This window comes from Carassius auratus, chromosome 14 (genome assembly GCF_003368295.1).
Source record: "Carassius auratus strain Wakin chromosome 14, ASM336829v1, whole genome shotgun sequence".
Taxonomy (NCBI): domain Eukaryota; kingdom Metazoa; phylum Chordata; class Actinopteri; order Cypriniformes; family Cyprinidae; genus Carassius; species Carassius auratus.
The window spans coordinates 1,349,115-1,372,978 of record NC_039256.1 but is presented as its reverse complement, the minus strand read 5'-3'; the positions used below and the strand labels follow the sequence as shown (position 1 = coordinate 1,372,978).

Here is a 23,864-nt window from a genome sequence, read left to right as displayed (position 1 = left end):
TCAGGTGTAATAAAGTTCAATGTTCAAAAAATGTTACCTTAAAGACGCTGAGAGCTTAAAGTAAACGTGCATCTAAACGTGCCAAAACTTCTTTGTGATGAACAAATGCCTTGCTAACATCTGTCAGTCATTTAGCAGTGCATGTTTATTGTACTGGTGCTTGTTCAGCACTAACACGTTTGGTTCATGTCCCTGTTTCCAGAGAGCAGATATAGCCGTCGCACCATTAACAATCACGCTAGTGCGAGAGGAAGTCATTGACTTTTCCAAGCCCTTCATGAGTTTGGGCATCTCCATTATGATCAAGAAACCTCAGAAGTCCAAGCCGGGTGTGTTCTCCTTCCTGGACCCTCTGGCATATGAGATCTGGATGTGTATCGTTTTCGCCTACATCGGCGTCAGCGTGGTGCTGTTCCTCGTGAGCCGCTTCAGTCCCTACGAGTGGCACCTGGATGAGACTGATGAAGCCAAAGACCCCCAGACCCCTCCAGACCCGCCTAATGACTTTGGGATTTTTAACAGCCTGTGGTTCTCTCTAGGGGCCTTCATGCAGCAGGGCTGTGATATCTCACCAAGGTTGGTGCCTCGTCGCTGGGTCACTTTATGGCCATAAAGAGTCCATATGTGGGTTTGCATGCATACAGTAGATGACAATTTATCACTGGTTTAGATACACTGTGTTCCTTAGAGCAGATACCTGTATAACTGGAAACCATTTCAGATTTTCAATATGGCCTCAGATCAGAGTATAATCTATGAATTTCTTGTCCATCAATAAAAATAAAAAATAAAAACACTGTAAAAATTTGGGGGAAAAAAGGGGGGAATTCATTAGTCATTAATTTTACATTTTTTAAATGTAGCGTTACAGTCAAGCAGTGCTGGGTCGTAATGAAACTGATTACATGTAATCTGTATTATATAATCAGGATCCAAAAACTAAGTACTTATTTAGATTATATTGCAATTCAAAACAATTGTAATCAGACTACAGTAAAATATATATTCATATTAACATATTATTCACATGGTCACATGACACAGATAAATAGGTATAATATTCTATGTTTTTTATTAAGTGATTTGTTTTGATAGTTGAAATAAAAAATAAAAAATCATATCTCAGTATGGTTAGATTATCATATTTCAATCAATTTGATAAAATGGTTAAGTTAAAATAAATCTAAAAGTAATCAAAAAGTAGTCCAATTATATTACCTGCAATCTGTAATGTAATGGATTACGTTACTAACTACAGTTTTAAGTAAATCTCCCCAGCGCTGCTGACAAGCACATTAAATACATCACAGCTCTAGTCTTGATGGTAATTCCAGTTTTTCACGTTTGAAAGATAATGCAGACACAGCTCTAGTTTTAATTTGCTCTTTTGTAAAGGATTAGCTGATCAACATATTCTCATTTCACTCTCTTTATGTATTTCTCATTTACCTGATTCAGTTATTGTTTGAGAAGTCCTGCTGCAGCACTTCGTGGGCATCTGTGATGGAGATGTAGGATTGTTCACATTGTTCCTCCATTTAACAGCTGGAAGTTGATTAATAATGACTTCATTGTGCAGCTCGCTGTCATAGATCATTTTTGCAATATTAATCTCTCATATTCCCCTGTGCTGGCTGACAATTGTGCATAAAAAAAAAAAAAACTCAGCTACACCCAAAAAAAAATTAACACAAATAATACAATAAAATGAAAGGATTAAATGTTCATTTATCATAACATATATCAATTTATCATATATCCATAAATACTTTGGTAACTTTTTACTTAAAGCCTTTGTTTAGAATGTATTATGCATAATTGTAATGCATTATATATTTTAATAAAAGAAAAATCAAAATGCACGACATTATTTGAATGTTTGTTTGTCATGTGTTTTAATTCATTAATCTTTCTAAAGGTGTGACAGTGAAGTAGTATAATATATTACAATTGTGGTTACAGTTATTAATGACATCACACAGTGATTATGAGGTTTACTACAAGGCATAATTAATGCATTAAAACTAGCTTTTATAATGCATTATATATAAAGGCTTTAAGTAAAGTGTTACCAGTAATGTTCATCAGTTTATCATATAGCAATCTAGTCTGAGGCCATATTGAAAATGACTGAACAATTTAAACCCACATATGGAAAAATTATAAATAGCATTTGGCCTGGTACACTGTGGATTGGATATATTTCAAATGGGTCCATGTTATTAAAAACCCATGTTAATCTAAAATGTAATCATTATATTTCTTAAGTCCATAAGAGTTTCTACTTGTTATTTGCACTCTGTACATATATTTCACAAAGCCGCATGGTTGACAGAGCACGTAGTCTACAGAAGGGCAAACCGCCTTACATTCAGCCCAAGGCAAAAACACTTTAGAGGACAGAATACAATCATTGATCCCATATGTTATTTGATTATGCTAATATATTGTCTAGGCAACAGTCAATAAACGCACAGCTGGAAAATAAGCTTTGAGCTAATGTGACTCAAACTTCTGCGAGATCAGAAATTAGACACTAACTCAATATATATGTGTGTGAATATTGCCGAAAATTGCTTGTCTATGTGGCTAAATGGAAGCTCAGGATGCAAGTCATGTGTTCAAGTGGGTAAACAAAAAAAAAAAAAGCAGTGCCTGATTATTTGATACAGCAGATTTAATGTTTTCAAGCCTGAATGGCAGTATTTGTGTATTTGTGCATCAGGTCCTTATCGGGCAGAATAGTGGGAGGCGTCTGGTGGTTCTTCACCCTCATCATAATCTCGTCCTACACGGCTAACCTGGCTGCTTTCCTCACCGTAGAGAGGATGGTCTCTCCCATAGAGAGCGCTGAAGATCTAGCCAAACAAACAGAGATCGCATACGGGACCTTGGACTCAGGATCAACCAAAGAGTTCTTTAGGGTGAGTCTCCTAGCGCTTGAGAGAGTAACATTTCTGCATTGATCTTCAGTTGAAATCAGCTGAAATCAAATGCATCAAGCTTCAATGGGTGTTCACGCTTTCAAGTCAGAATCGGTCCTTTAGTTAGACTTGTTGCGTTTTTCATTTTCAGTAATCACAAAGAACTCGGAGAAGAAAGGTTCACACGGCTGTTTGTAGTGCCTCGGTCTTTATCAAACATTTATTTCATTTAATTATTATTTATGCGTTTGTTTTGCAGTGGCCCTTAGTCCACTTAGTCCGCATTTAACATTTCTAAATGTCATAGCATTCGATGAAATAATTCAAATGACAACTATTCAAAGACACATAGCGTAAGTACAATTTACAAACAAAAGATTTATTTGTAGTGCGACTGAGGTGCCTCGTTATTCAGCGTTGACATGATTCTGGAGCTCACTGTGAAATCAGACTTCATTCACCCCCAAGGAAAGGGTTTAAATGTCCAAATCGCTCCCTATCCCCTACATAGTGCACTGTGTGCCATTTGCCATATAAAATATAAGAAATATGCAAACAAGTAACCAATTTCATCTGCAGGTAGTGTCTTTCACAGTGTATGGGGTAGGATGCTTCAGATTCTAGAGAGCATTTGATTGGACGGAAAATCTGATGTGCAGAATGAAATCATCAACATTGGTGGTAGATAGACTGTACATTATACATATAGCTTACAAATGTGAATTTTGTCATTGTTTTGGTGCACATTAGCTTACTCTAAGACTAACATTGATACCAATAACCAATATATATATATATATATATATTTAATGGGGACTTTTATGTGCTGTGTGTGCTTTCTGTTGGAAAATATGATCCACAAGTTCAAGAGTTCAATTGAAGAGTCATAAACAATTTGAACATGTTGGTGTTGAACGTAAAGATCTTCTTCATTGCCGAGAGATGGGGATAGATTTGCAGGCTTTGTTTTAGTTGATTGCGGGTCAGTATCTACTTCACCCAACACTCATTTGGATCTTGTTACTATTTTATGCTGTGAAAAACCACTTCAAACTAATCAGCGAGAGTTAACTAATTTCTACATATGTAAAAGTTCTACATAAAATATAATTGTTGACATAATGCCGGAGAAATGTAGTGTTTGTCAATGGCACTAAATGAATTACTACGAAAAAGCAATGCAGAAACAATCTAAAGTTTAAAGCTGCTTCAGGAAATGTGCTTCTTTCTCACTTTTGTTAGCATTGCTTTCTAACATTAACATGGTTGCACTTTATTTTACAGTACGTGTACTAACATGTACTTATAGTATATTTACAGTGTATTTATCTAAGAAAGTTCTGGTAATACAAGGTAGCTACATGGGGTACGGTTAGGTTTAGGGGTAGGTTCAGGGTTAGTACCTAGTTATTACATAGTTATTGTAATTACTATAATAAGTACATAGTATGTACATGGGGAACAGGACTGTAAAATAAAGTGCTACCATTAACATTGTTCTGTTTTGGATGATTTTTTTTATTCAAGTAAAGCTGTACAGTGTTTGCTATATAAATATAGGTGACTTGACTTGAAAGTGTCACAAAATGTGCAGAAATTTCACCAGAAGCATGTTTTTTAGTGAATCTGGGTTGTAAAATGATCTTCATAACTGTAAAATGCTTATTTGATTAACTTATGTTCATCAATGTTCTGTTTTGCATGCTGGTGCTTTGATTTCTAAGTTTCTTTGCTAGAGTAGCTTGCAGTACTACTTTAGCCAACCACCTTCACCAGTTAAGCCTGGATCAGCATGGGAATTCATTACATCAGGGTACACTTGGAGCTTCTTGTTGGAGAACAAACAAAAAGAAACATTAGCTCTGCCAAGAGCTGCACTCGCTCCATTCCCACACCTGCTTGTTAGAGAAATGCCTTTCTTTTAGCTGAAACAGTCATTCGGGTCTGCGCTATACAGCCCTTTTTGATGAAGCAGTCATTAAGTCGATGGAGATGATTGCTGTAGGTGCTGTGAACAACCTCGAGTTAGTTAGCCTGAGCTGTCAGAGCGAAGGGAGGCAAAGTCTCTGTAGCCCAACCAAATCCCACATTTGGCCATAGAGGTCGGCTCAAAAAAAACTTAATTAGTTGCTTTACCTGGGTTTGCAAATTATGCGTAATGAAAAGCGGCCCAGAGGGTCAAATAGTGCACTTGAAAGATATTTAGAATAAAGCAAGCAATACATTACATGAGCACATCGAGGCGGACATCGCAATTAGGGCTGAAATGAGCTATCTGCATGTTTCTGTAATACTTGAAAAGTGCTCGCTCTACACACACATCCATTAGGAGGTATGTTTATTGCCCTGTCAGCTGCAGGTTTGCATGGCGGCATGCGTTTGATGTCATTAAAGGTTTGCAAGTCGACAACCGAGGGGTTTGGGGATCTCAGATATTCCATATAATGAGTGGCCTAGTTACACTCTACAGCTTTCAGATTTCCAATGACATGTGTGAACTGCTATTAATTAAAAGCCTTGAGGTTTGACAGGGGGGAAAATCCTGATTAATGGAGATTCAAGCTCTATTTTAGATCTGTTTTCAGGAAACACATTCCAGTTTAATTAGAGCCATATGGTAGAAAACAGCTGGATGTTTCAAATCATCCACAACATGGAACAAGACATATGTCATCATCTTTGACACAAACCCCAAGTTTATTATTTCCTTCCCATACATGCATATATTTACTTAATTTATTTGCTTAGTTTACGTAACATTTAGAAATAAATATTAAAAGTTGTTAGTCTATAATGTATTTGTATAATGTGTTTGGCTTTGTACTCAGAGAACCAACTGCACATTGTGTCAGTAGTTAGCAGTTCTCACTATTAACTAGTTTCTTATTAAAATGCATATTACTAGCATATTAACTGTTTATAAGTACTTCTACAGCACATATTAATGCCTTACTCTGCATGATCATTTAATCCCACCTCATATCTAAACCAAACAACTAACATATTAACTTACCAAATTAGTTTGTTGAGGCAAAATAGTCACCGTGAAAATTAGTCCTTAAAATGCTACCTCATAATAATAATAATAATAATAAAATAAATGAAATTCTTCACCTGTGATAATATGTAAAATTTTGTATGTTTATGTAATATATAATGTTATCTGTCTTAGTACATTTGAATCAATGAAATGATTTGTTTGTTAGGGTTAGGGTTAGGTTAAACTTTTACAGGTTTATCTTATGGGAAAAAAGGACAGTCAGGTCAAATTTAACAGAGAACTGTCTACGTGAAAAGATGGAATATTGCATTTATTAAAAAGGAGATATGCTGCATAAAATCTTTATATATATTTAAAACTATCACTGTTCCTCTGGCCCTGAGGAATCTTTACTGACTATGAGAGTTGGCTCAGGTTATTCCTGCACTGAACAATCATGCTATTCTTCACTGACAGGTTTCAGAGCAAAGGAGAGTTTGTTAAAATCTCAAACAGCCCAGTGCCATTCGATCTGTCCTACTGACAATGGAGATGATTTGTCTGACATTGATATATATTTGTTCTCCTCTGAAACTCAAACAGTTTTATTGAAAGAGTGCAGGCGGTGTTATGTGAAGGTGGATAACAGGTAATCCTTGATCAATATCTCCTCAAGGTGCTCACATCTGTTTCTCAGGTAAAGAACAGCAGCTGATTCTCTCACTCGCTCCATTAAACACTGCAGGCGTTCATATGCACACAACTCCAGCTTTAGTTGACTACAGTAGTTTTATACTTGTGAAATACAGCTGCAATACTGCTACTGTTCCACTCTGGTTTCATCTGTTGAACAAACTGTGTGAAAGAGATGATTCTTTGTCACATGCTATTAATTTAGGTATTTAGATCATTGATTTTCTAAGGACACAGCGACAAAGAAGTATACTGCCGAGACATTTTTGGCTCCGTTGTATTACGGTTGAGACTTGGTAGCACTTTATGATACAGTTTATCAGTCGTAGTTGCTAATATATTAAAGTAGTTCACTTCCAGAATGAAAAATTCACCCTCATGTCATCCAAGATGTTCATGTCTTTCTTTTCTTCAGTGGAAAAGAAATCATCCCAAGATTGAAGTGGACTTCAATGGTGCTCAGCGGGTTGAAGGTATAAATTGAAGTTTCAGTACAACTTCAAAGAGCTCTACACATTCCCAGCCAAGGAATAAGGCTCTTATGAAGTGAGACGAATGGTCATTATCTAAGGAAAATACAAATGTATATACTTTAACCACAAATGCTCAACATCAAACATTACGTAATTACGCATACGTGACTTTGACGGATGTATCGATCCAGTGTTTACAGAGCGAACTAGCAAAGAAAGTCTAACACTCTTTACAAAAAATAAAAGATAAGACAATGATGTCTTACAATTTTGAAGTGGGAAGATAGTTTTTTTTGTTTTGTTTTGTTTTTTTGTTTTTTTGCTCTACTGTATCATTTTGAACCAAAATGCACAGATGAAGAACAAACCACTTGTGACCTTTTCTAAAGTGATAACGAAATACGTGAAGACATGTATGTGCATCGCAGAGCTAGTGCAAGACGAGCATTTGTGGAAAATCCTGGAATGATTTCCTCAATAAAACTTGGATTTCTTTTCAACTGAAGAAAGAAAGAGATGGGGTGAGTAAATTTTTGCGAAATGTTTATTCTGGAAGTGAGCTGCTCCTTTAATAGACTATAAACAAAAAGTGAAACCTTTATTGATTATCTGTAATCAATGCATTATTGTTAAATTAGCGCACATGTAAAGAGTTATGTAAATGCTTTCAGTTAAGTTACATAATTTACTGTATATCATTAGTAAAGGAGATGTACATCATTTTTAAGAATAACTAGTTACTAGTCACAAAGAGTATTATATTGCCATTAATTAAGTGCTTTAACCCTAGCTTTATTAAACATTAACTGTAGTAACAGAAAGTCTTTCTAAAATATTAACTAATACATTGTTCATAAATAAATGATTTATGTTTTACATGCTGTCAGCAGCAGGCACAATCTCTGTAGCATTCCTTTAGGATGTGCAATATTGCATATAATGGTGTTTTGTCAACACCATCTCTGTTTCTGCATCTGCCTCTGCTTATATTTCTCATTTTCACCTCTGCCGCTTCATTTTAATCGGGCATGAGTTATTATCAGGTTGAGTCTGGTCAGAGCTGGCTTGCTCAGATTTGTCCATGTGTTTGCCTGAGCTAGTGAGTCTAAAACCGCTCTAGCTGACCGTTGGGCTCATTAAAAAAATACAGCAGTCTGTAGCTTGACCTTTCCGTGTGGTCTGTCCGTTCCAGAGCGCGGTTAGTCATGCAATGTTTCCTTTCAAATGCTTTAAACTTTTATACATATTACAACAATTGAATGCTAAATGAATATTGAAAGTCTCACAGCACATACACTATTTCTAATCCAAACCTATATATCATGCATAACTCTGCAAGCTGAATCCAGCATGTTTCCCCAAAGCATGAAAACATTTTCACAGGACACTAAACCTTATACATTATACAGAACAGTATGCCTGGCTGGGAAATGAAAAGCAACCTTCAGGACCTCGGGGCAAAAACTCTAGGGAAGCACAGATGTCTTACAGTTGTGAGTTATTGAATAAAATAACTCCAAGCAGATGTTTTTTGATAGATTGTTATCTAATGCAATGACATTCACACATACTTTTTGGAGTAAAGCTTCCCGGAGAGTAACAACTCGAGCAGTATAGGCTACTGCAGAAAAGCAACGGGCAGTGAGGAGAGATATGTTCTGTCTGGAGAGCGAATGATTCAGAGGTAAAGCTTTAGTGGAGAGTGAGATGGTGCGGCTGATAGGAGGTGGATGTGAACAGCACCATAATAAGCTCTGTGGCGAGGACAGAGATATGAGGAGAGACTGAGAGACGGGGATGATGAAAGCAGCCTGCAATGTGTGGAATATGTTTACTCAGGATTGTACAGCTATACTGTATATCGATTAATGCACTGATTAAAGCAGACTGTCCTCCAACAAATAACCACCCTATGGGTCATTTGTTCAAGCACCTTATTTCAACCTATATTTACGTTTTAAAGTTTAGTGCCCTCTATCAAGCATAAAAATAATGACAGTGTTGTATTGATTCTGTCGTCATGAAATGACGAATGACTGTCATTACCAATCAAAATGCGTGTTTATTTACATCTAATTTTTATTGACTTTTTACATGTTCCAACCCAATCTCACAGCAATTCGTATGAATGACCACCCCTAACCCCGTCCCTAAACCTAACCTCACAAAAATCGTGCAAACACGTGATTTACAATGCATATACATTTTATGACCTCTTGCGTTCTCTGGGATCAAACCCATGATCACATGATCGTCGTGTAACCCGATGCTCTACCAACTGAGCTATATGAAACCCAAATTATGACGCAAATTAAAGAGTACAATGCATTTATATGAAAGTATCTTGTAGCCGATGGTGAAGGTTAAAGTGTTGTGATATACAGCCAAGTATGGTGACCCATACTCGAAATTCGTGCTCTGCATTTAACCCATCTAAAGTGCACACACACACTGTGAACACACACCTGGAGCAGTGGGCAGCCGTTTATACTGAACATGGCAGAGAACCACTGATCTACAGAAGCATACAATTACAGTTTAACCAACCCAAGAACCTTACAGAGCCACTAAAAAAGATCCTCAAACTGTTGAGCATCTTCTCCCATCAGTGGCATGTGTGACAGACTCTAGCAGCAGCTTGTGCCGTCATGCTGAGAGCTGTTTAATTCTGCTCTCTAAAATCTACCTGTCTTCTCGATCGTGAGCTAACAGTCTTCAGAAGCATTGCTCCTCACCTCTCATGGCCTCGTAGAGCAAGAGCAGCGGTAAACACTTTCTTTTCCATTCGAAGCTACTCTAATGTGAAGTTTATTTGCCAGGCTGCACGTCTGCGGTGCAGTGACTCTTTCATTTTGCGAGCTGAATGATATGACCCCTAGCTCGGCACAATGTAGGCTCCGGTAATGCTTGACAAAACTGAAGGGAAGAGAGAACGGTTCAGCTTTCCACTTCACGTCACTTGCGAAGTCGTCCTGTCTCTACTCCTTTATCTCAGTTGTTATTCTCACATCTTCAATAGCTGAAGTGACATATTGAAGTAGAATGAAGACGCTTTCAGAGCAACAACTCTCTTTTGACCCAAATTGGTATTGTAGGATTGTCTCGCCTCGAAGGGAGGCTTAAATGCTTCCCATTATAGTTGAGGTAGTAGAGTTTGGGCTTGACCATGTGAGTTTGTATCCTGAGAAGCATTTTTTTTTCACATGTACTTGAGTTTAAATTGAACTCTAGTTTTATTTCATATTACATTTAACATAAATATATTTTAAATATATTATTTCTATGAAAATATACTAAATTTACATATATGTTGCCGTGTGTAATTACAAATATGTGTAAACAAATGTGTAATAATAGAAAATATATTTGAATACAATACATATGTCAAGTTTTTGTAATAAATGTCTTTACCATAAATGCTTTTCAGCACATGTAACCATATTTCAAAGAAAACAGAATTATGAAATGATATGTAAAGGTGTACTTAAAACCTTTGTAGTGCTCTTCAGTTCAACTAATTTCATTTCATATCAATTTAAACTATAATACATTTTCATTTAATTTCAAATGACATGCAAGTGTCTCAAAACACTACATTTGGTTTGCACAAGTACAGTATACAGTACATTATTTTCATAATAAGTACTCTTAAATATATATATACTGAGGTGTACTCAAGGGACATCAATGAATACAGTGGTACTTCTGTGGTAAATATATATAAAAATAAATAAATAACAAAAAAAGAAAATATATTATATTCAGCTTAGATAACACCCATGGGACGGTATATACTTCTGGGACACATCCCACACCTTTGACACACTATTTTCAGTGTACTATGATTTAAGGAGCAATAATTATCATCTTGAATACTGTTAGAATAGATGGTTGGGATGCAGCAATAGTTTTGTCACGCATTAATGTGAAAATCATCTTTGACTTGACTTTGAACTTGCAGTGAGTGAAGTATGGTCTTCATTAATGTTTCATAGATGACCACTATTGATATCCTACTCATACAGTATTTATTGTGTTAATAGTAAAATGTGTTATTAGTGATCTAAATACCGAGTGGTCCGCTATTCTCTGTCAGTAGCACAGTATATAAAATTTTTCGAAGTATGTTAATGTTAATGGAGTTGTTTATCGACCTTGATGCAGTAAAACCGCTTTTCATGCAGTTTCACTTGATAGCACTTTAATTACGGATAGTGATGTATCCATTATTAATAGAAACAGTAATGTGGACGCCGTGGGCTTTGTGTTTAGTTGTCATCGTGATTCACAGTTAACAGCACTTGTATAACAAAAACCCAGTATATTTTCATGTCATTGGAGTTCCCGGCTATGACCTGAATTTGACTCAAACTGAATTCAAAATAGTCTGTTTTGTACAGAACAAATACAAATAACTGAAGATGCTTGATTACAAATTAGTGTCTGTAAATTTGAGCGTCCCGTAAATTTGACTCCCTAGTTTGGATTTTTTCTACCCTTTCTAAAATGGTAGTGTTGAATGCATTCGTCAGCCATGCAGCCCTGTGACATAAGAGTTCAGTGATTATACCTAATGATGAAGAAGGCCATTGTAGCCTTTATTATATAGTGTAGTGTGTTTGGGGGAATATGGGAATATCATGAGGGGAATAGACATGCAATATACAGCGCAGCAGTAAAAACAGCTTCATATTCTTCAGCTGGTACATGATCACACACAACAATAATTTGATATAATGATTCCTGTGATAATTTCACACATCCCCAATCACATTTGACAGTTACCAAGAGATACAACAGTGCTGAAAGCCTCCTTTGACTTCATTCAAACATAAACCAGTCCAGATGTAAGAAATGCCATTGGACAATTTTCTTTCAGCTGCCAGATTTGCTTCTCCATTCACCAGATGTGTGTTTCCTCATGTCTGAACACAAGTGCTTTCTGAATAACAGCCCTGCCATAAACTTCTTTGGTTCTTAGGTGATCTTTAAGGCTCTATTATTGTGTCATTTAGCAACAATCCTATAAAGTTTCCATCTGTTCATCTTGGTGTTCTGGAAGCAAACCACTGTGACTTTTTGCTGATGCAGTTGACATATGTGTCATTATTCATGTTCCCCTTGATACATTAAATAATTCTGCAGTTTGTGTACCTTCAGTTCAGCACTGATTATTTGAAACTCTACTACTTTGAAAACAGACACCTCTGTTTGATTGCTACTAAGCTATTTTTAAGTTATATTTTTGACTCTTTATGTCTTCACTGGATGGGAACACATAGCCCAGAGATCAGGAACGGAATCGGCAGCTGTACTGTTTATCAGAGCACTGCCCAGGAGGTTTTTGACTCCAAATGAAACTACTTTTTAATTTTTTTATTTAAATATAACTGACAGTTTGTTTCAGAAAAAAAAAAAGTGGACTAGTAAGTGAGCATAATCAGTTATGGCTGGCAGAGAGTGTTAGTTAGGAAATATCAAATATAAAACAAACATATGTTTCTGTAAGCCTCAGGGAGACATTTGGTCAGTGATTTTAACATTTTTATTTGTTTTTTTGTATTATTATTATTATTATTATTATTATTATTATTATTATTATTATTATTATTATTATTATATATTTTTATTTTTTTTGCTGGATGTAGTATATAGACACCCACCTGTTTTCACATTAGAGAACTATAGTTACATACCCACTCATTTAACTTTTCATTACTTTTTTTTTATTATTATTATTATTATTATTATTAAATAGTGCAATATTGTAATGTATTAATTTTAAAAGTAATGCATGATGCTTGTCGTCTCCATGAGTCATTTGGAGAATGGTGTCATGGATTCTAGCTAGTTAAAAGTAACTTTCCCAACCCTGGTGAATAAAGCATTGAACAGTGGTAGAAATAATCTACTGCTCGGTGTATTGCATACTCTGCAGTCTAATTGTGAAATAAATACATGATTTCTGTAATTCTGTATCATTTTGGTGCTTATTATCTATGTTTAAAGCGGTCATCGGATGCAAATTCACTTTTACAAGCAGTTTGAACTGAATTGTGTGTTGGCAGTGTGTGTACACAACCTCCCTGTAATGATAAAAATCCAACCAGTGTTTTTTTTTTTTTTTTTTTATCTCGTTAAGTCAAGTCAAGTCACCTTTATTTATATGGTGCTTTAAACAAAATACATTGCGTCAAAGCAACCGAATAACATTCATTAGGAAAACAGTATGTCAATAATGCAAAATGATAAAGGCAGTTCATCATTGAATTCAGTGATGTCATCTCTGTTCAGTTTAAATAGTGTCTGTGTATTTATTTGCAATCAAGTCAACGATATCGCTGTAGATGAAGTGACCCCAACTAAGCAAGCCAGAGGCGACAGCGGCAAGGAACCGAAACTCCATCGGTGACAGAATGGAGAAAAAAACCTTGGGAGAAACCAGGCTCAGTTGGGGGGCCAGTCCTCCTCTGACCAGACGAAACCAGTAGTTCAATTCCAGACTGCAGCAAAGTCAGATTGTGCAGAAGAATCATCTGGGCTTTCTAAGTAATAAGCTAGATTTTAAAATCTATACGATGTTTGATAGGGAGCCAGTGCAGTGGCTCCCACGATAGTTCGATTGACAGTGGTGTTTCGGTACAGACTGGACTGGCGTCTTACCTTAGACCCGCCCCCTGAGTGACTGTCATCAGTCCACCATTGTTTCACCACTGGAGCAGATGAAGACAAGAATGACTCCTAAGTGACTAAGGTGTTCTGTTGTAGGATGTAATAATGAACATAGCAGTTGTCATTTATCCTAAAGAATGATATCATCTTGTGGAAAATGGGCATTCGATGACCCCTTTAAGCTACATAAGACGTGATGTGTAAATCCAATCTTTGTGAATTCATGAATAACTATATACGGCTGTTTGTCTGTTTTCTTGTCTCCTTTGCACAGCGTTCAAAAATAGCAGTGTATGAAAAAATGTGGTCGTACATGAAATCGGCCGAGCCTTCCGTCTTCGCCAAGACCACGCCCGACGGGGTGGCACGGGTACGAAAGTCGAAGGGCAAATTCGCCTTTCTTCTCGAATCCACCATGAACGAATACATTGAGCAGAGGAAGCCCTGCGACACCATGAAAGTGGGCGGCAATCTGGACTCTAAGGGCTATGGTGTGGCCACCCCCAAAGGCTCAGCATTAAGGTGGGTGGAATAATATAACAATATTCTCCATGTTGTTATAGTATTCCACCTACCCTGATGTCCTGTGTTGTCATTTCCACCCCCCCCCCCCCCCCTCCCTCCCCAATCCCCCATTCTGACAAAGAGGTAAAGGTATAATGCATTATGAATGTTATTTGATTCACAATGATGCTTCTGATCAATTCTCTCTTCTTTAAATGTTTGTCTTCTTTTCCAGATTTGTATCATTTCGAGACTTATCTGTGGCTAATTTAAGAAACCATTTCACATGTGTGTATGCGTGTGTGTGTGTGTGCGTGTGTGTTGGTGTGTGTGTGTGTGTGTGTGTGTGTGTGTGCGTCTGCGTCCCTTCCCATCTCTCTTCTGTCTTTTTTGTCCTTCGATCTTTCTCTCATGTCTCGTGTGACTGTCCTTCCTGACTGTCGTGTTGTCACTTTTAATTTAACAGTTCAACGGTTTTTCAATTTAGCCTGTAAAAGCTGCGCTGTCACTTGTGACGAATGTTAATTGCATGATGTTTGTTGTTGTTACTTTTCTTCTCAATGACAATGTCCCCATCCCGCACACTTCAGTTTGAAACAGCGTAACCCTCCATGCCACCTTGAATATTTAACACTTTCTTTGCTCTGAGCGTCTCTTACCTTCATATTCGTGAAATTCTTAACCAAATTGTGCTCTTTCAACCATTCTGATTACTGCTATAATTGACTCTCAGTAGTAGTAGCTCACCATATTAAGTAACGTTACCATTACTACTACTATGCTAATGCAGTAGATTGCTCACAGACTTGTGCATTTTCTTACAAGTTATGTTTTATTGTTTCAAGAAATGCTGTTAACCTGGCAGTTTTAAAACTGAATGAGCAAGGCCTGTTGGACAAATTGAAAAACAAATGGTGGTACGACAAGGGAGAGTGCGGCAGCGGGGGAGGTGACTCCAAGGTCAGCCTCAATGTCACCGAAATCGGGTACCATAGTGCAGAGTAATCGGCAAGCCTGTTATCCCTGAACCGAGCCAAAAACAACCTACAAAAAAATCATGCATCCTTTCAGTGACCCCACATTATCTGAGAGCTAAACCAGAACCCTGACTTGGCTAACGGAGGAGAGAAAATGACCAGTATGATTTTGTCCTACTGAGGAGAAGACTGTTTTGTTTTTAACACTCTTCACTTTAGCGTAGCATTCACACACATTAGCGATGCTTTTTGGTTAGCAGCTGGAGCTACGTTAGTTCATTAGCGATATTAGCTCTGAGACTGGTAAAGTGTTCGTGTTTTAGGAATAGGAGAAAGCATCCGCCTGGCAGACAGTAAAGAGAGATTCGAGATTGCCTTCTCGCTTTGCTTCTGCTAGGCAGCTGTCCACGGACAATCACCCAGTCTTCCTAGTTAGTTTTCCTTTCCTCTGATAGAATAGCAACAACTTTCCACCATTTATTCCTGAAGTTAAAGTAGAAGCGTGTGAAGTCCCGCCAATCAGACCAGTGTCCGATAACAGACTGGTAAAATGTCCGATAACAGACTGGTAAAACACTGACACTAACTCTGATATGGTCTGAAGCTCGAGTGGCTAAGAATAGTCCACATACATGAGCCTTCCCATCTCCACACCAATCTGAGCAAAGGATCAGAAATCCTTCATTTGATCCTGCCTATTTGTCTGATGTTAACCCACACAGCAGGGCATATGTGGGACGTGTTGGGCCCAGTCCAGCCCTTATTTTGTACTCATGTGGAAGTGAAGATTAACTGATGTGCTATCCTTAGACTTTCCAGGTCAATTCACATCATACAGAAGGGCAAAATCACTTTTTTTATATGGAACTGTTCTTGTTGTTTGTTTTGAGAATAATAGCCAAAATGGGGACAACAACTGATGGGGCTAACAGTGCTTTTTCATGTGTATCCCAGACTTAAAAGTCTACAGTGTTAAAAGCCTCATTTTCAGGACCTTAAAATTTTCCAAAGTAGAGCACAGATGTAGTTTGTATAATAAATGCAATACAGAGCATCCGTTTTCTCGACATGTGAAAGGATTTATGAAACCACTAAAAGCATTTCAATTTAACTGACATTTCTCGCACTCCACCATAATACTTCAGTCTGCATTTGCATAACATTTAGGATTGTAAATGCTAGCTTTTTCTCCACTTAAAATAAACTAGATTTTAGGTTGTTTAATCTAGATTTTTCATTCGATTTAAAGTCAACATGAAATGGCATTCCGAAATGTTCTGTAATTTTGTAAGGATTGTTGTTGAATGATCGATTAGAAAACACTGATGGAAAGTATTCGCAATTTTTGCTATTATAATTTGTATATTAGATGACTGCACTGACTAATCCGTACTAAGATTTTAGAAATGTTACATCACCCAGAACAGAAAAAGACAATCCAGGCATATTTAAAAGACATGCTCCTAAAAATGTACCTATACATACAGTTCACTGCGGTTTCCAGCTGAAATTAAAACTAGCAATAAAACACCAACTTTTATTCATTTTCACACAAATTATTATCATGGGGGAGACTTATTTTCATGTACAATACTAAGTTATGACATCGGTGGAAAAAAAGTGTGTAAGTCATAAACTAATTCAGTATCAGTTAAGACTATTGGTTAGGTTTAGGTTCAGGTTTAGTGTAAGTGCTTCATTAATCACAAACGCGAATGAACTTTAATCGTTTCGTGCCATTCAGCAGACATTTCATTTCTGATACTTACATCAGCCGTAAGCATTGCTAGACTCATGCTCATCTGTTTTGGATAAAACTGAACATGTTTTAAAGTGTCGCAGAACTGCAAGAAGCAATGTAATCATAAAAAGTTGCCAAAGTATATTTTCCCAATGAGCCTGGGTTTGAAAAAGGCATAAAAATGTCCACATAGCTAGTATAGCCTTGGTGACAACTCAAAAGCAAAAGCTGTTTCTGAGGAGGAGCAAGTCATTATATTTTGATCAAAGATGACCTTTTTTTAAGAATACCATACACTAACGAACAACAAATGTGTATTCAGCCAGAACATAAGGCCAGTTTTGATTTCATGTTGACTTTAATTGTTTTGTTTTTTACATAGTTTCCTATTTCCTGAAAATGGGGCCTCTCTAATAACATCTGTACTAGTTGTTAGGGAGCGGGTTTTTCAGGACAAACAAAAGCATTGTGCCCCCTGCCTGCGGATGAAGGTGAAAGGTTATGTGAGCTTTCATAATCACCTTCTTTGTTCCAGCTCTCTGTTTTTGCAGTTTGCAGTGATTTGAAGCCCCCATTAGTCGACATGCAGTGGATGGGCTAGCTCTAATGATCTAATGCAGCGAGGACCCAGCCAGCTGTGGAAAAACACAACAAAAGGAGAGAAAAACAGGACAGAAATCCACATTAAGCCACCTGCGACAAACAGACATCATGAGTCACACAACCCGTTCTCCTCTCGGCCCCTGGCAGCCTGCTGCCATCCTCGCTGCTGATAGGTTTCCCACTTCAGTCGCTCCAAACGCTCCGAGGATAATTACATTGTTAATCAATGTCTCTCCCCAAGCTAAAAGAAATGTTAGGACCACATAGCTAAATCAGCAGCAGCCATGAGAAATGTAAAGAACATTTAAGCGACTAATTATGTCTAGACGAGTGATGGCACGGCTTTCTATTATAGTAAAAACAAAACAAAATTCAATTTTAGAGGTTTACATTGCATTTTAGAAAAATTGCGTTTTCTAGCAAAAGACTTAAAGTCAACATGGAATGATAATCACAACCCATTTGACTTGCAGGTAAATGTAATATTCTTCATTCTTCGACTATTTGTGTTAACAAGAATTGATTGCATAGCAGTTGCTAGTAAAGAAAACAGCAGTCAGCAGTGCAATTTTGAATTGAACAGATTATATTTTTCTTTGGAGTATTGTGCAGTATTGCTTCTTTTGAAGAGTCTTGAGCAATAAGGCATGCATGTATATTATGAAAATATGTTAATTTCATGTTGACTTTAATGAATAACATTGCATTAACTGTATATAATTGAAGAGTATTACTCAAAATGGCCACCACATCAATCGTTGATCACAAGTAGATCACAGCAGAGTCACTGTTTTATTAGCCGCTAATGCTAACGTGATTTAGCTACCGTTTAGCGACACTAGCCTTTTACATAGCGCGACTAGTCACCGGTTCAGTTAACTCCAGCACCCAGGTAACAGTGTTTTACTTACCAAATGCTTTGACTCATCTGTGTACGGTCTTGTTTATGTGTGTTTGCCTGTTTGGTTTCTTTGTACTCTCCGCCTGAGTCCTAACACCAGCTCTCCTCAGCCTGAGCAAAATACTACTGGTAATTTTCGTTGGTCTGTCAGTCAGTCGAGGGTTCCAGTGGACATCCACATTCTCAGATGCTCAAATTAACCAAGACGCTTCTCTGCTTTTATAGCTACGCAGAAACCTGCCTGTTCTTCTCTTAACAGTGTATGCCGATTACTCAAAGCGATACGGGTAGGTCCTGGCACACTAGCTTAGCCATGGTGAATGGAAGGTACTAGTCAGAATGCCTGCCACATGTGTGTTGATTATGGCCAGGAGCCCTGCTTTATCGCTTTGTAAAGTATGAAGTAGTTAAGACTTGAATAACATAAAATAACATAATATAATGTTATTTATGTTATTTCCCACGTGAAGAACTCCTGTAAACCTTGCAGTATTGAAACTCAGTGAACAAGGCATCTTAGCCAAGCTGAAAAACAAATGGTGGTACGATAAGGGTGAATGTGGAACCAAGGACTCGGGAAGTAAGGTCAGTCGCTGCAGGTCTTTTGTACTGATTCCAAAAAGTGCATTTTGACATATTGTTCATATGCAAGGAACAGACCAATAGTCCATATCTTGATTTAACTCATGTATTATAGTAGAATTAATAACTTGCGGCCACACATAAGGAAACAATAAGGACGCGTGGCCTAGAGTTTTGCACGATTCCCCATCGTTCCCAATGATCACTTTTGAGACATATCTTTCTGTTGTTGTTTATTCTTGTAGTTCTTCCAATGAATGCCCTCAAATAAAACCGTAATGATAAATCGAATGGGGAATTAGTTTAACGTGCAAATTGATAAAGACTTAGATTCTTATTTGTATACCAATTGTCTTTCTTGCTTATTTTCACTTGACTCAATAACCATTATGCTACAGTTCTTACTCACCAAACTTCCAATTTAAAATTTGATGTATTAGTGTTGTTACTTATTTGTCTTTGACGTAACAAAAAAGGACCGTTCATTTATCGAACCTTCTGTGATGTTAACAGCAAAAGTGTTTTCTCATCGTGACAAACCGTTTCAGCGCAAGTTTCATTAGACGAGCAGAGGTTGACTAATCTTGTTTATAACGCAAATGCGATGGTTAATTTGTAGCAATAGACAGCGCTGAAGAGTAAAACTGCAGCAGTTAAACCCTGGCTGTGTAAAACGAGCTCCATATAAGCGGCAAATAGTGTAATACTAATGGACAAATTTTTAATGGACAAGTTTGGGGGGTAAACTGCAGCAGAATGGTTCTTAAATTCAGTACTCTGGTGTAGAAAATATGTCAAAATATGAATTTGAAGGTTAAAGGATGGAAAGGCAGTAAGGTTATTAAGTTAGAGGTCTGACCTGTATGTAACTGACCAGCTTCCTCAGATACATGAAGAAGCCAATGAGAAGATCAGGTTAGAGAAACGATCTACATTCACCAGTTATGGTCCTAATTGTCTCATTTGTCTTTAAATGACATTGAGCTAGAACTGTAGACATAGATGGATATTTTCTCTCCAGTGGAATCTAGATTCCTCTGCTAGCGGTAGAAATGTCATTTATAGCCAGTAGTCCTGCTTGATAGAACATGTGAGGAGTTGTACAGGATAGTGTGTTTTGTGTCAGGATTGCCACTGTAAGATATACTAACTATGTCCCTCGCTTCTCTTAGGACAAGACAAGTGCACTGAGCCTGAGCAATGTTGCTGGCGTCTTCTATATTCTGGTGGGTGGACTAGGGCTGGCCATGATGGTGGCTTTGATAGAGTTCTGTTACAAGTCACGTGCAGAAGCCAAACGGTTGAAACTCGAAAAGAACGCCCAAAACTTTAAGCCAGCCCCACCAGCCAACACCCAAAACTTTGCCACGTACCGAGAAGGATACAACGTGTACGGAACAGAGAGCGTTAAGATCTAACGGTAATGCCTCTACACTGACTCTGTGTGTGTGTGTGTGTGAATCAAAGCCGGAGATTGTGTTTGTCATTAATTCCTTATAATCGAATCAATGGAGAAGTGCAGCAGCGTTCCGGCTGATTTTTTTTTCCAAACGCTGGCTTGTTTTCAGATGGTTGCATCAGTTAGACTGCGCTACGAAACACTTTCTGTTAATATTTGTACTTTGGCAGAAAATACTCTGAGATATCCATGTATTACATGTGTATCATTTGGGAAAAAAAATGATATGAGAGATGGGACAGAAACAGGCATGTTATCACTGTCCTCTAAAGTATTGAATTATATGGAATCAGAGCATATTTGGACACTTTTTTTCTTCACATTCATCTCTGTGAAACAAATCTTGGTCATATTTCACTCTTAAACCAAGAGAAAGACAAACTGTATTTGGAATGCAAAGCAAATTTCAGAGCTACTAATGTGTTTTGTATTGTGCCATTATTTTCAGAAGCACTTGAATTCATCTTGTCCAGACAAAATGATTGGTTTTGTTTTATATTTATAAATCCAGGGGGAATAAAATGCTTGAAATAAATGTGAATGCATACTAGTCAAAGTATCTTATACTTACAAATGCTACATTTATTTGATCAAATATACAGAAGAAAAAGAAAGTTGATAACATATTACAATGAACTGTTTTATTATTATTATTATTATTTGAATGCATTTTAAAATGCCATTTATTCCTGTGAAGCAATGTAAACATTTTCAGCAGCCATTATTCAAATACTACTTCATATTTCCAATTTGTTGATTTTGGTGCTCAGTTAACACCTTTTTCCCTTTTATTATCACTTTTGAAAACAGTTGTACTTTGTAGAAACCATGATACAGTTTTTTCTTTGATGAATAGAAAGTTCAAAAGAACAACATTTATGGAAGTCATTATTGTCATGTTTTAACAGTGTATTTCTACTGAATAAAAGTATCTAAAAATATATATAATAATAATTAACTGATCCTGAATTCATAACAGTATTGTATACTTTAATATTTTCACCTCAAAGTAATGAGAATTGTGTGAGGTGCTTTCTTCCATTTCTTCTATGCACAACATTTCTCTCTTTAGATTCTGGTGTGAAATATGACCAGGATGTGTTTTCGGATGTGTTGTAATATATAAAATAAATGCATTATCGATTTTTCCACTTACACTATTGCTGAATGTTCCTCTAAACATGTTGCATTTAAAATGTTTAACGATTTATCACAGCAGCTGAACAGATCAGAGTATAGATGATAACACAAGGTAGAAACAAACAGTTTTCCCACTGCTCGGTACTCTCTGATGAGTGTGTGTGTGTGTGTGTGTGTGTGTGCAGAGCGGCAGACAGGCAGCGTGGTGTGACACCTCACAGACACGGCTGGATCTTCAGCAGGGGTCGCCCACTCTCTCCATACACATCATCTCCAGCCGACACGGCACGCTCACACAAGACCACGGCCCGCACGGACCGCCGCCAGAATTGGAATCGATTTCTTCAGTGCCTTATGGAATATTCAGAGTATCACACTGATGCAAACTCACGGCAGAAGCATCGCATCGCTCCAATCACATAAAACCCACGGAATGCCATCATCACCATCATCATCATCATCCTCATATCTGTGAAATAAGAACTCCATGGACAGCGAGAAATAAAGCCATCACTTGCGATCTTAGCACACCGATTGAGCCGATCTGACTCGAGACGTCTTCTCTGGACTTTGTTGGACCCGGTGGTCGAGCGAACGCTTGTAATACTGTAAATTTGCTTTCACACTCGTTCAATCGGTGTATTCATTTATCAGATTATGGATCGTTTCAATTCCAGATCAGGATCTTGTCAGTATATCGTGTGCTTTTCTTTTGTCTGATCTATATTTCTCAGAAGTTCAGAAGCTATAAACCCCATTTGACCTTCAATAATGGTGTTTCACGTCTCGTGCGTGAGCTTCAAGAAACCAAAAACCACCACACGGTTTGATTCATTCACTCACACTCTTACACACGTACTTACAGACAAACTTCCAAGATTTTGTAGTTATCACAGCATACTGTACAAGAAACTGAAGCTATAAATCAATCACATTATTGTAGATAAACCGCAACTCACAAAAGGACATGGCTTTTACGATGTAGTATTTGATTACCTCACGGTTAAAGTCGAGCTTTGAGGTTTAGTTTTATTTGACAAGCATTATTAGTGTTTGGTGAATTATTTAGCAAACGAGTCTAGGATTAATAACATTTACAATAGATTTATAAAAGGAGCTAACGGGAAGCTAGCACATTTACATTTGCTGTGACATTTTTGTGTTGGAGAGAAGGAAAACCAACTGTGACTCCACGGGACCGAGGATGCGGCCCATCCCGTGACCATGGACAGATAGTTTTATAACGAAAAGCTTTTAAAAGACTACAAACGTGGAAAACAGATCTGTACATTTCTAGTGAAGAATTCCCAAGCGAGTGACTGAATTCCCAAATTTTCTATCTGCATGCGAAAACTTGTGATTGCCAAGTAAAGCCCTGCGACTTCCATTAGTTTCTAGAAGGTCGGTAGAAAGTGGGTTTCAGCTTTCGTATCTCGACCTGTAAAACTGCACTTCAGCCCAGAGGACGTGATGTAAGAGGTGCATGCGCGGCTGTCGTTCCCCGAGCCCCCATAGCGAGGCCTTGTACAAAGAATTTTAATACATTTTGTAAATAAAAACAAACAAAAAAAATGTATTGAAGCATGTGTGGGGGCTTTTTTTTAATGCACACTATCAATCAGTGATCCTCAAACCACCAATGCATTAGTGCGGAGATGACGTGGAACACAAAGAAAGCATCTGCTTCTTAAAGAATGACACTCTGTACCAACACAGTCCTGACAGAGTCAAAAGAGGAGCTTCTCCTTTGGGAAAACATTGTAATATATTGATAAATGGAGTCAACACCACATGTACAAACTGAGAAAAACAAGATTTACTGTTTTTTTTTAATGAAGGAAATGTTGTCTTCTGGTTATTGAATTAAACTTTTTTTTTTTCTGGAATGAATTAAAAATTCCGCAGTCAGATCAAAGTCAAGAAGAGCCTGTGCCATCTCTGATGTGTTAAAACAAGCTCATTTCATGTTGGATAATAGTCTCTAGATAATAGAGCGTAATTATGACAATCTTCGTAATAGACCTGGAAAAGAGTTTGAACTCACGATTAAATCCACGACATTTAGGGCTACTTCCCTCAGAAAAGAACAGCTTCATTTTTGTTTCTTAAATGATTTTTTTTTTTTTTTTTTCAATTCAAAATTGTGTTAGATAATACAGATATTTGTATTTTAACAAAATTGACCTGATCTCTTTAAAATGTTTCCATATACATT

At 37.3% G+C, this 23,864-nt stretch overlaps 1 protein-coding gene across 5 annotated transcripts; it reads left to right on the top strand.

The window, feature by feature from the left end:
• LOC113113391 (glutamate receptor 3-like) lies at window positions 1-23,225 on the top strand. 5 transcript variants are annotated; one of them, XR_003293572.1, is made up of 6 exons: window positions 3-576; window positions 2,726-2,924; window positions 14,017-14,264; window positions 15,092-15,206; window positions 18,939-19,053; window positions 20,223-20,346. XR_003293572.1 is itself a non-coding variant. In XM_026279548.1 (6 exons), the coding sequence occupies exons 1-5, from the start codon at window positions 98-100 to the stop codon at window positions 20,466-20,468; spliced, it is 1,287 nt and encodes a 428-aa protein (XP_026135333.1). In that variant the 5' UTR covers window positions 10-97; the 3' UTR covers window positions 20,469-20,470; window positions 21,835-23,225. The 5 variants fall into 5 exon arrangements, 4 of the variants coding, with proteins under 4 accessions (XP_026135334.1, XP_026135336.1, XP_026135333.1 ...); XM_026279548.1 differs by lacking the exon at window positions 18,939-19,053 and adding an exon at window positions 21,835-23,225 and having other exon boundaries at window positions 10-576; window positions 20,223-20,470; XM_026279547.1 differs by lacking the exon at window positions 15,092-15,206 and adding an exon at window positions 21,835-23,225 and having other exon boundaries at window positions 12-576; window positions 20,223-20,470.
• Window positions 23,226-23,864: the final 639 nt, after the last annotated feature.